A 13,826-nucleotide genomic window follows, 5' to 3' on the forward strand; every position below is an offset into this window, starting at 1 on the left:
TATTTCTGTCCAGTAGTCTTCGAACTTTGTTTTCGTCGTCGACTTTTTTTTTTTTTGTAAACAAGCCATATTGTCTCTTTACTAATCAGACTAGAAATGGTAAACTAAATGCGAGGGTGAGGCAATTTTTTTTGTATTGTTTATTGTAAATAAAAGGGGGGGGGGGTTGGGAAGAGTAGCTACAACGTTAAAAGAGGTTTGTTACTCAATGTTGCCCTCTAGTGGAACAACAGAAACTAGTTCTTTTTCTTTTTTAATCTTTCAATCCCATTAAAGAAGACGGTTAATTTAGTCTAATTTGACACCCATGTCACAAGATATACTGTGCGCTCTCAATTATTAGCTACGTGCCTTCACACAAACTGTACATTTCAATATGTTAGATGACTGCAGTGTGTTAAAGCAGGTAGACCAGGTTATCTAATGTTATTTATAAACCATGCTGGAATGAACAAAAAGAGTGAACTTGGTGTCTTTGTAGCACATTAGAGTACATAGAAATGGGAGAACTTTTGGTACAGTATCATGCAAGAGTTTGCATCCCCATGGTTTTTGAAAAAGTACATGAAAACTATGTTGATATTATTTTGTATTTTTATCTTAAGGCCACGCTTCTCAAAGTGGGGTCCAGGAACCCCTATGGGTCCCTCAAGCATAGTCAAGGGGTCAGTAATTCTAATTTTGCTATAGTGGTGGACATCACAGCCGATCATTACCAAAGGTATTATACCTAGATAATGTCAACTGGAGACTAATAATTCTATAAAAATGGGTTCTAAAAAAAACCCCAACAACTCTTGCTCCAATAAACAGGCAAAATATTATTGTACACATATTTGTGTGTGTGTGTGTGTGATTGTGTGTGTGTATATATAACACTTAAATGGGTCATTGTGTCTTTAAATACAATAGGAAAATAAGGCGAATCTGTTAAACATAACTTTTGTGAAACACATTTTTTTCTTCCACTCACCTGTATATGAAAACATTTGACCTTTTAACTCTTTGAATCTGTTTTTTAATTAAAATAATAATAAAAAAAAACCCACAACCGATAAAATAATATAATAAAAATAGTTTGCTGTCTGATTACCAGCTTTGTAAAATTACATAAAATGTTAAATCAATATTAAACGAACCTAATTAATTCAAAACAAAACTAACAAACAAAAAACCCACCGTTGTTATTTGCACTACCGTTACACTGTAATCAGGTTACATTAATTCCGAGAGGCTGCTCTCTAAACACGTGACTCTTTACGCCCGTGAAAAGCTGTGAAGTGATTGGCTTTGGGTCTCGTGACGTCATCTGTCAATCCGCAACCAGGAAGTAGTTTGGTGTGCGCTATCAATGTCCAGAAACAGTTCTTACTACAATCATTTAAATACTACTACTAATAAATAAACCTTATTGTTTATCGTTGTTAATCATGTCCGACAGAAATCCCGGAATGGATCTGGGTAAGTGTTTTAATCAGTTTGTTGTTATTTTCTCCCCCTTACTAATGGGGATGCCATCTGCACGTGATGGTGTTTTATTTTATAGAATGATAGATGATGGGGCTATATGATAGATGTTGTTGGGGATAATAGTAATGACGATATAAGTTTTAATTTAACCTGTATACTCCTTGGGTGTAGAGGACCCATTTCAATTTTAATAAGTTACACATGACCTACAAAAGATGGACTCTTGGACTTGGACTTATGCTAAATAGATTGGATAAATACAAACCACTCAATCTTTTATGTATATATGTGTGTGTGTGTGCGCGCGTATATATGTGTATATGTATATGTGTATTTTCAAGACTATCTCAAATCTTAACACCTATCCAATTAATTAACCCCCCTAAACATTGGGACTCCAAATAGGTATGCAAACGTGAGACTGAATCAGAAGTGACTGGTTAGTGTAAAAGTTGCATATCTATATTTTCCTCTTCGACAGATCTGGAGTGGGTGTCAAAGGTCAGAGTGAACACTCAGGCTGTGCTGAAAAGGGCCCAACAAGTTCAGGGGCGCAAGGTGGCCAAGAAAGAATGGCAGGTAGGTGAATGCTAACAGACTGCAGGACCTGAACTAAGTTTGTGTTTGTGAGAAGCACGTGACCCAAAAGAATCGTCCTTTACAGGCAGCCTGGCTCCTGAAGGCTGTGACGTGCATCGACCTGACGACCCTCTCTGGTGATGACACGCCATCTAACGTCCACCGATTGTGCATGAAGGCCACGCAGCCAGTCCGCTACGACCTGCTGCGGAGCATGGACATGCATGATAAAGGTTCTTTTCCCTGCTGAACATTCTGGCTTCATGAGACATACCTCAAACAAGTTAAATTAAATTATTTTAATTAATGACATTTTTTCCAGATGAAGTAGAGGGAAAAAATGATAGAATCACTCAATGTTGAGGAAGTAATTATGGAATCATCAACAAAAAAAAGATCACAATTAGTACTTTGTTGCTCCTCCTCTGGCTTTTTTTCTTTAAGGCATGGACTTCACTAATGAAAAACAACATTCTCCATCAAGCTGGTTTAAACTTTCTTGCATAGCATTTGACAGATCAGTTTTGCAGGATGGATCCTTATCATGGACCAATTTTTTAAATTTCCAATATAAATTTTCAATCAGACAGAGATCCAGACTGTTTGCTGGCCATGTCATTGAGCTGATCTGCCTTTCCTGAAGAAAAGCTTTAACACACTTTGCTCTGTGGCGAGATGCATTATCATCCTGAAAAATGACTTCATCACCAAACCCATTTTCTATCAATGGAATTAGAAAAGTGCCCAGAATTTCAGTGTACACCTGTGCATTGACTGTGGAGGTCTCCCCTGGTCCTTTTACCTGACATGCAACCCCATATCATTAATGAGTGGGGAAATTAGATTTTCTTCAGACAGTCATCTTTATATGTTTCATCAGAACAGCACCAGACAAAACTTCCAGCATCGTCTCCTTGGCCAATGCAGATTCATGATTCATCACTGAATATCACTTTCATCCAATCATCCACACTCCATGACTGCTTCTCTTTAGCCCACTGTAACCCTGTTATCTTCTGTTTAGGTGTTGGTGCTGGTTTTCGTTTGGCTTTTCTATATGTAATACCCATTTCACAGCTGATTGGGAACAGCCAACATCTTTTTCACACCTCGTGCTGGATTTCCTTCTAGAAGGAGTTTTATAATCCTTTCCATTGTTTCAAATGACAACTCCCATGTTGGGGCCATGTTTCCATTCAATTCCTTTCAATTTCCTTTCAATTAAAAGTCCAGCAGCTTATTAATGTCGGTAAGCACTCTCTTTTAACTGCAGCCTAATTAGCATTTTTAGACTAGTGCTGGTATTTGTTTTAGAAATGCAAATTACAAGGTGATTCCATAAGTTTTTCCTCTACTTGCTTTGGGAAAAAATATATCGCATATCTGCGATGTGTTTATTTTTTGCTATGAAGTAAAAAATTTTGGTGAGCATCCTCTTACTGTGTGTGTGTGTGGGGGGGGGGATTAATAAGAGTACTAAACATCTGGGATTAGACTTTTGTATGGATTCTGCAGGCCTTTAATTCTGATTTTTGGTTACCAGTCTAAAAGACAAATAGGTGTAAAATAGCAATCAGTTTAGTTGGTAAACTAAGAATGCACTGCAAATGCTAACGATGTTGGTACACCTGGGTGACTAGGAACAAGGTCTTGTTTAACCATGAGTTCCTGTTTCACAGGGGTATAAATATGAGGTAACACATAGGCCAAATTCCCTCAGTCATTCATAACATTGGGTAAGACCAAGGAATATACCGGTGATCATCGGCAAAAGTTTATTTTGCCCATCAGGGCAATAATTAAGAAGCTCCAGTCAACTGGAAATGTTATGAATCATCCTGGAATTGGACATGTGTCTATATTGTCTCAACACACTGTGAAAAGGATGGTTCGAGTGGCCAAATAATCTCCAAGGATCACAGCCGGAGAATTGCAGAAGTTAGTTGCGTCTTGGGGTCAGTAATTCTACAAATCTATAATCCGAAGTCACCTACAGCACCACAAGTTATTTGGAAGGGTTTCAAGAAAAACGCCTCTACTCTCATCCAAAAACAAACTCAAGCATCTTCAGTTTGTCAGACACTACTGGAACTTCAAATGGGATCACGTTCTGTGGTCAGATGAAACCAAAATAGAGCTTTTTGGCAATAAACACCAGAGGTGGTTTTGGTGCACACAGAGAGGGAGCCATATGGAAAAGTACATCATCCCCACGGTTAAATATGGTGGTGGCTCTTTAATGTTTTGGGGCTGTTTTTCTGCCAGAGGACCTGGACATTTCGTTAGGATACATTGCATCGTGGACTCAAATATCAACAGATATTAACTGAAAATCTGACTGCCTCTGCCAGAAAGCTTAAAATGGGCCGTGGTTGGATCTTCCAGCAGGACAATGATCCAAAACATACATCAAAATCAACACAAAGATGATTTACTGTCCACAAAATCAAGGTCCTGCCCTGGCCATCCCAGTCCTCTGACTTGAAACCCATAGAAAACCTGTGGGGTGAACTGAAGAGGAGAGTCCACCAACATGAACCTCAAAATTTGAAGGATCTGGAGAGATTCTGTATGGAGGAATGGTCTTCAATCCCTTGCCATGTATTCTCCAACCTCATCAGGCATTATAGGAGAAGACTCAGACCTGTTATCTGGGCAAAGGGAGGTAGCACAAAGTATTGACTAAAAGGGTGCCAATAATTGTTGAACACCTATATTTAACAAAGAAATTTTTTTGGATAAACCTGTGTTTTGTTTACAATTGTTTGATATCCATGAGAGCAGAGTAGTTTTGTGAATTATTTTAACAAAAGATCAAAAGGTTAAACAATAAAGACCATTTTTCATAGCCTCTTTTTGTTCATATTTAGCAAGGGTGCCAATATTAGTGAAGGGCACTGTATATGGAGCTTTGCCTGAATAAGCATTGTACATATGTGTTTTTACAGGTATTACAACAGCTGCAGTGTGTGTTTATCCATCTCGTGTGGCTGATGCAGTAAAATCTTTAAAAGCAGCCAATTCCAGCATACCTGTTGCCTCTGGTGAGTTCCTAACGCTGAAAATACACCATAAAGGGTATGTCAGTCATGTAATGGAGCATTCAGTCCTGAAAGTGCCCTAATTTAACTTTCTGTGTATTTCAATCCAGTGGCTACTGGGTTCCCTGCTGGTCAGACTCCACTAAAGACGCGTCTGGAGGAGGTGCGTATGGCTGTTGAAGACGGGGCAACTGAAATCGACATTGTCATTAATCGGACATTGGCTCTTACTGGACAGTGGGCAGGTGTGTATTTCTGTTTTGTGCATTGACCTTCAAAATGCCATCAACCCCGTGTTCTTGATTTGTAAGTCAGAACATTTTTCATGGGTGGACAAATAATAAATGTATTAGCTATCCCACTGAGTAAGCAAAAGCTCCAGTGTGCTGCACAGTCCCAAGTTTTGGTTGCCTCGAAACCTAATTGACCAAAATAATTGTACCTAACATAACAATACAGTATGTTAGCTAGTTATGATCGTGCAACACGTTGTGTTTGTTCCCTCGAGAAAATGTCAGTGAGCAAAACTTTGGCGATTGTTTCCATTATGAGCCGTGTGCGATTGTGTCCTGCGATGGGTTGGCACCCCATCCAGGGTGTCCTGCGCCTCGTGCTCTAAGTTCCCTGGGATAGGCTCCAGGCTCCCCCGTGACCCTGTGTAGGATAAGTGGTACGGAAATGGAAGGATGGATGTTTAACTGCAAGGTGATTACATACATTAGTGTTACATAACTTTATTTCAGTGTTTCCACATATCTGCATGTTCCTGATTCTGAAAAGGTCATCCATCATCCGTGCACACATTCATTTGACTTGTCACATTTCTACAGTCTGTGTTCAGTCAGATTATGCCTTGGATGAATCTGTAGTGTTGTTATAGCTACAGCACTACAGCATCAAGATGCATCACACTACCATCACACTCGGGGCAGCTGTGATTCAGGTGGTAGAGCGGGTTGTCCACTAATCGTATGGTTGGTGGTTCGTTTCCCGGCCCACATGACTCCAAGTGTCCTTGGGCAAGGCACTGAACCCCAAGTTGCTCCCGATGGCAAGTTAGCGCGTTGCATGGCAGCTCTGCTACCATTGGTGTGTGAGTTTGTGTGTGAATAGGTGAATATAGCGCTTTTATCCAAAGCGCTTTACAGTGTGTCTCATTCACCCATTCACACACACACACACACACACACACACACACACCAATGGTAGCAGAGCTGCCACGCAAGGTGCTAACTTGCCATCAGGAGCAACTTGGGGTTCAGTGTCTTGCCCAAGGACACTTCGGTATGTGGAGTCATGTGGGACGGGAATCAAACCGCCAACCCTACGATTAGTGCACAACCCGCTCTACCACCTGAGCCACAGCCACCCATCATGCACATGTCTTATGGCTTTGGTTTTAAACTACAGCTATGCTGTTGAAGTGTAAATTCAGTCATGATACATTTATTCTGGGTGGAGAATTTAAAGTAAAGGCAGATTTTTATTTTTTTTGGTTTCCGCAGATTTATACAAGGAGATCCGGCATTTCAGAGAGGCATGTGGCGATGCTCACATGAAGACCATCCTGGCAGTAGGAGAGCTGGGCACTTTCACCAATGTCTACAAAGCCAGTCTCGTGTCAATGATGGCAGGTAAAGAACTGATCATTTTAGATCTATAAAAACTGTACACTTTTCAAATTCCAGTCCTCAAGAACAGTACACTCTATGAACAAAGGGTACTAAACTTTACCATTAATTGTTTCTGGGTTGGTACCCTAATCTTTATACCTATAAGATGTATCTTTCAGCTGGATATGTGCTTATAATGCACTTTTAAAATGATTTAAGATACATAATTGTACCATAATAATTGATTCTTATAGTAAAGTTTTACAGGTACACTTCATGCATTTCTAGGTAAAAGATGCATACAAAAGGCACTTGAGGGTACCATGTCAGCAACAAGAAAAAGTACAGATTAGTACCCTTTTTCTGAGAGTGTACTGTTGAGGTCCTAGCCGAGAAATGGAAAAAGTAATGGTAAATGGTCTGCACTTAGATATCACTTTTTTAACTTTAGCGGTTCACCCATTCACACACACCCTCACACACCAATGGTAGCAGAGCTGCCATGCAAGGCGCTAACTTGTCATTGGGAGTAACTTCGGGTTCAGTGTATTGCCCAAGGACACTTCGGTATGTGGAGTCATGTGGGACAGGAATCGAACCTCCAACCCTACGATTAGTGGACAACCCGCTCTACCTCCTGAGCCACAGCTGCCCAAAAAAAGGTCCTAAACTTGATCTATGAGGGTCTGCAGCATCTAGGATTGAGCCCTGCACAGTGCAACCCAATTTTTGCCAGTCAGCTCAAACATATGAGGAAAGAAACGCACTTAGTGGACTATTTCCTTTGTTCAGTATGTGGCAGCCTCAATGACCGATAGGTTCTTGACTCTTGAATTTTAACCCAGTGTGTTTCCTATCAAGAATGTTAGGCTACAAGTCAACAAAAACTGGAAAAAGAATTCACCCTGTTCACACCCGGCATTAACATCCTCATCGCGAAGAGTGGTGTGGGCTTCCACCAAAAGTAGTGCCAAGCACCAAGTTTCTTATCAGACTAGGGAACTTCCACAACATGCCTCTTGGCAAACTACAAACAAGATTTTATATGGATTTTCTTTTTCAATAATGGCTTTTTTTCCCCCCTCAAAACTCTTCCATGGAAGGCCTCCTCACGGTTGTGCTATATTCTTTCTACTTCAGGATATTTAGTTGTGCCCTGATTGATACTTTCCCAGTTCTTTGTACCATACTTGTTTACTTCCTTGGTCTTCATGAAACTGTTTGTGTAGGTATGTTCTCTTACAATCTCTGGGGCCTCCCTGGAACAGGTGCATTTATATTAAGATCATGTGGCATTTTAATTACTCACAGATGGACTCCGTTTCAATCATTATGTGACTTCTGATGGCAACTGGTTGTACCAGAACTAATTGAAAGGTTTCACAGGAACAAGCATTAATACTTGTGCATTACTTATGCAAACTTTTTATTTTATTTATTTTAAACAAATTCTTGGTTAATTTTCTTGGTTTTTAACAAGGAGTAGGAGTTAAATCTAGGAGTAATTCTTAAGCATGATGAATGACAGTCACTGAAAATCGAGAATCACTTTAAATCGATCAAGATGTGCATGCAAATCATGTTAAATTATTTGTAAATAATTTTGCATTCGAGATTGCTTTTTCTCTCCACTTCAGTATTATGGGCTATTTTTGTATACTCATTTGTGTATGTCTCTTTCAGTTCAAGGTTGTAACACTACACAATGTGCAAAGGGAGTGAAAACTTAAGCAAGACTCTGTATACTGCAATGAGTTACCCTGCCCACTGCATGGTGCTGTTGGTTAGCTGTTGCATACCTACCTTTTCTCCAGATGGCCAATCATAATGACCAATATACCGAACGCACACACAGAGCAAGCCAGCGACTGTGTGCTTAAATAGCCATCGCCCGTTAAGCCGATTACTGTACCCAATTGTCAGTGGTGCTGATAGGGATCATTATTAAAATGCATTGCTTTTGTCGCAGTGCTCACTCCTTAATCTCTCCTTGTTCCTATGAATTGCGTATGAGGTTTCTGAAATTGAATGATAATTTCGCCTATTAATCTGCGACGGCGAGGCTATTTTACTCCCTCGCTCGCCAGCATTGTACCCCCGCACTGCTGCAAATGAATAGAGCTTCATTACTGTCGGCTGCGTTTAATAACCGTTATCCATTATGGTGTAATTAAGACTCCCCCTAACGAATCTCAAGGATTACGCCAGTCTGATGGAAAGGGGGAGTGAGAGAGGGAGCGAAAGAGTGCAGAGGGTGAAGAGGAAGTGTGGAGAGGAAGGAAGAGCGGGGGGGAAAGAGTGGAAAAACACATAGAACATATCCCTAATGAACTGAAAAATGTTCATCTTGTCCTGTTTGGTAATGAACAGTCATTAGACATACGGCAGGGCAGAAGGGTGGGGGTTCAAAACCGGTTCACAGTTTGTGGTTCATCTATTAAAATCGTCATTTTATCTTCTATTTTTATCAGATCACTGATAAACCATAATAGGCTGAGAAGGAGAGGAAGGGAAAAATGAGTGTTCTTATTGATGAACATGCTCACGCCCTGTGCACTCCGCCGACGGGAGCATATGTTCTTGTCTGGCCCGGCGTGCTTTCAGGACTAATGTCCTGTCTGGGTGCAGAACCAGACGGCCCTATAAAACGCCAAAATAGAAGCGAGTTCTAAAATTGTGCATCCTCACTCCAGGTTTTTCTATTCCTGTAGCTCATTTGAGCCTGCCGTACATGCTGCGAAGTAGCTCTCTCTCCCGTTTTACTGCATTGTAATAAACCCCAATAGCCACAAGAGACGAACTCTGATCCCAGACCAGATGGTCTGTGAAAATCAAAACTTTAGCCTATGAGCTTCTTATTACTGCAGAATAAACAAACTATGTACAAACTAGGGCTGCACTATTAATTGTTTTTAAACCAAAATCACGATTTGAAAGGGTGCGATTTTCAAATCGTGCATGTATTTCACTGTGCTTTAATGTATATGTGACCAATAAAGACTTATTATTATGATAAAAATCTAACATTATAGACAAATGTGTACAACACTAATCAGGGCTGGTATTCATCAAGCTTCTGAGAATTACTCTAAAATCGTCTTAGACATGTACTTACGTCTGAGCAAATTCTTAGTTAAAAGCTGGGAGTAAAATGTGTTCTAGAAGTTCTCAGAGCAATAATAATTCTGTAAATACAGAATCAAGTTTAAATTAGTAAACCACGTCCCATTTCCATAATACGAGCCAACAGAAGTGCACAATAAGTATATGCAAATCATGTTGTATTTTATGTTTATTATAATAATAATAGAAGCATATTTACAATCCACTTATTACATCGTGCTGTTTTACATGAGATGAAATGAACAGAGCGACCAGATGAGGACATGCTGCATCTGAAATGATTGTTCCAGTAATGTGATGTTTGCATTGTATTTGATTACTGGTTAAATAACAGGATAACTGCATGATCGTGACTTGGCATGTTTCGAGGTCTGCATCATCAATCAGTTGATTGTCTTTCAGTGCACAGATGACTGTGGGTGCATGTCTTTCCTCTCTCACTGCTGCAACTGTGTGCTACTCTGACCAGTTTGAAACGCCTGTAAAGCACTCTTAATAGTCAACAGGGACAGGTCTAGGGTTTTTATTTTCCATTGGGGGAACAAGGGGGGTACAAAGGGTATTAACTGGGTGGCCCAGCTGAGGATAAACATGTGCGGTGGTCATTTTACATGACTCCATGTTACCATTATATGCTGTATTTCCAATATCAATGCAATCAAGTTATATGATGAAGCCACTGTGATATGACTTGAGATTTCTAATTAATAAAATTGCAACTCTGAACAAGCTTTTTACTGTAAGACATTTGCCTGTCAATGCTTATACTTCTTCTCATTGAACCAGAGAAACTCTCACCTCACTTACTTTCAGTGAGCGCTTTTCCTGCTCAAGGATGCTGTGGATCCTCTCAGGACAACATGCACACATACATTCACACTTAGGGGCAATTTATCTTGAGCAGTCAACCTACTGGCATGTTTTTGGGAGGTGGGAGGAAACCGGAGAACCCAGAGAAAACCCACAGGGACACCGGGAAAACGTGTATAGAAACTCCACATAGACAGTAACACAAGCTATGAGGGTCCATCAGACCACCCTTTAAACCAGACTGCATAGTTTCAATAGAATTATCCCACAGCTTAATATTAATGCACAGGTTCTAATATGCAATCTTTTCTATAGTACCATCTTAATCACATCGACTTGTATTGTAGATGTTCCACATAATCTAAGACTAATAATAAAGAGATTATGAAAATATGGCAATATTTAACAAATAAAACTATATACTTGTTGATCTGTTTTTTTTTGTTTATTGGAAGGAGTTTAACATTTTTAGAAGGAGTCTCCAGTGTCAGCGCTTTGTAACTTTGCAGGCGTTCTGCCACAGGAATCTTTAGTGCTTTGTGGTTTCTTGGTTTCATCAACTTCACTATAACGTATGTTATAAAAGGGACTTGCTTTCTGGTGCTAAAAGGTGCACGCTTTGGGTCATTTTGCCAACTTGCTTTTATTTGAATTGGTACGAGTAGAACCAAAATGCCTCCGCTTTCAGAATTATTGAGCAGTTATGACCTACCCTGAGAGGCGTGATGAATGCTGTCTGTGTGGGGTTACACGTGCCCGTGTGGGTTTCCCAAAACAACATGCCAATAGGTAGACTTGATGCTCTAAATTAGCCCAAGGTATAAATGTGTGTGAGTGTGAGAGAGAGAGAGAGAGAGAGAGAGAGAAAGAATGAGAATGAATGTGTGTATGCATGTTGCCCAGTTATGGACTAGCTTCCAATCCAGGGTGTATTCCTGCCCTGCTCCCAGCTAAACAAATAAGCATTATTTGCTTAGAAAAATTTATGTTTAAAAATGCAGTTGCAGGATACAAGCATCACTCATGTCTTCTCACCATCCACTAGGATCTGACTTCATCAAAACTTCTACTGGCAAAGAGTCCGTTAATGCCACCTACCCAGTCGCCATAGTAATGGTCCGGGCCATTCGAGACTACTACTTGAAGACGGGTCACAAGGTAGAGTCAACGAGGGAAGGCTGTCCGAGCCACTTCACCTGTTCTTTCAGCTTTCCAGTACAAGATTGAAGCATTACCTGTGTGTGTGTGTGTGTGTGTGTGTTGCAGGTTGGGTTTAAGCCAGCGGGGGGTATTCGGACAGCGCAGGAGGCCTTGGTGTGGCTGGTACTAATGAAGGAGGAGTTGGGTGACCAGTGGCTCACTCCTAACCTCTTCCGCCTGGGAGCCAGCAGTCTTCTCGGAGACATTGAACGGCAGGTGGGCTCTGTTCAGATTACACAGCACAGAACTCTTTGCAGCACATGAATTCATCAGTAACCATTACTCTCACGATTAATTTTGCGTACTCTGTAGTGTTTATTTGAAAGGGACTTGAAGTGATTTTTCTTTCAGTTACTAGTTCAGGCAGCTTGAAGCAACATAACATCAGCAAGCTTTAAATACATGGCTATTACTGCTATAAATGTGAAGAGAAGCCATGCTGTTTAATTTAGAAAAAAACAAACAAAAAAAAAAAAACTGTCTGTGAACTTTTCTTTCAAATTTTTTCCATTTTCCATCCACTGTAATTTCTCATAATATTGCTCATAGAAGCACTGTTTGCCTGCCTTTTCTTCTGAGTTCAGCAGCGCTGACTATTTCAGGAGTTTGTATGCCTCTTTGTGAATTGCATCACTCAATGGTGCGTATAAAAGATGATAGAAATTAGTTACAGAAGTGCTTTTTTAGGTTCAAAAACATGAGGTTGTTTAGTACCTGTTGGTGGCAGGTGCTAAAAGCTGATTGAAGTTGCCATTTAACACGTCGACTGAGAAACTGTCCTCCACAATACAGCCATAAAACTTGATACACTGTAGATGCAAATCTATTCAGGGGGGGGATTTTTAGTATTGTGTATTTTTTACATCAAAGTTTGAGTAGCAAAGTGCTGTTTTCATGATTTGCTATGGTCACAATAATTCACTTACTGAATTACTGAAATGGTGATTTTTTTTTGTACCTTAGTAAACCCAGTTTGTCCATAACTGCCAGTGGGTTTGAAGTTATTTAGAGGTTTTAAATGATTCTAGATGACTAAAACACAAACACTAAAATGCTTTATTTTTATTTCGAATTAATAAAAGGGCTCTTCTAACCCTGGAATTTTTTGAAATTCACAGATTTACCACTATGTAACGGGACGCTATCCAGCCTATCATGAGTTGCCTATGGCCTGATTTCTTGAGATCCTGTCCATGTGACCAACGAGACTCAGGACCTGTTCCAATTAGCCAATCACACCATGAAGAAAGCCTCCACTGAAGTCTTCAGGGAAATAAAGTTACTTCCTAACAAACATTAAGTGTGTTTTACAGATATGAAGATCATGCTGAATGCAGGACCTTCCACTGCCCTTGCCTTGATTTTGTAAATGAGTACTTCATTTTATTCAAAAGTCATTTCATACTGAATAGAAAAACCGTATTTGAAGGATATTATGTGAAGTTTATCTAAATCATTTTAACTAAAGAAGATTTTATTTTTTTCAAAATGAATTTAATAAAGTCCAAATGACATGATGTATTAATGTTCTACTCAGTCGATCAGTTTTCACTTTTTCCACTTCTACTGCATACCACTCTTATGTTTCAAATGTTCAATCCCACTGATAGCTAACCTCCTTGAGCATCTCCTAATCTGCACTCGGGGTCGCAGCATCACTCGCAAAGGGATATATTATTTGACTTCAACTGAGCTGATTTCATTAACTCTGCACGGCTCGTGTGAAGTGTGTGTTGGGGATTAATTAAAGGGGTTAAGTGAGTTTAAATGATCGGATCGAGCTGCACACCAATTTGGGCTTCATTTGAAGACAGAGGAACGAACTTTCTTCTCTTCCCTCTTTCTTCTTTAATTAAGATATCTCGGGCCGTGCCCTTGACTGGAACTGAGGATAAATGAGTGAATTAATTGTGGAATGGAGAATGAGCCTGGAGATGGGTTGAAGTGAGGTAAAACTTCAGGAAATGGAAGTATATTGAGGCCAGCATGA

At 40.0% G+C, this 13,826-nt stretch overlaps 1 protein-coding gene across 1 annotated transcript; it reads left to right on the plus strand.

Annotated features, from left to right (window-relative positions):
* Positions 1 to 1,301: 1,301 nt before the first annotated feature.
* On the plus strand, positions 1,302 to 13,353 carry dera (deoxyribose-phosphate aldolase (putative)). Its single transcript, XM_017494202.3, has 9 exons — positions 1,302 to 1,461; positions 1,952 to 2,049; positions 2,135 to 2,282; positions 4,998 to 5,093; positions 5,201 to 5,335; positions 6,596 to 6,724; positions 11,682 to 11,794; positions 11,903 to 12,052; positions 12,955 to 13,353. Exons 1-9 carry the CDS (start codon positions 1,431 to 1,433, stop codon positions 13,009 to 13,011), a joined length of 957 nt encoding a protein of 318 aa, XP_017349691.1. The 5' UTR covers positions 1,302 to 1,430; the 3' UTR covers positions 13,012 to 13,353.
* The last annotated feature ends 473 nt before the right edge of the window (positions 13,354 to 13,826 follow it).

This window comes from Ictalurus punctatus, chromosome 19 (assembly GCF_001660625.3).
Source record: "Ictalurus punctatus breed USDA103 chromosome 19, Coco_2.0, whole genome shotgun sequence".
Lineage (NCBI taxonomy): Eukaryota > Metazoa > Chordata > Actinopteri > Siluriformes > Ictaluridae > Ictalurus > Ictalurus punctatus.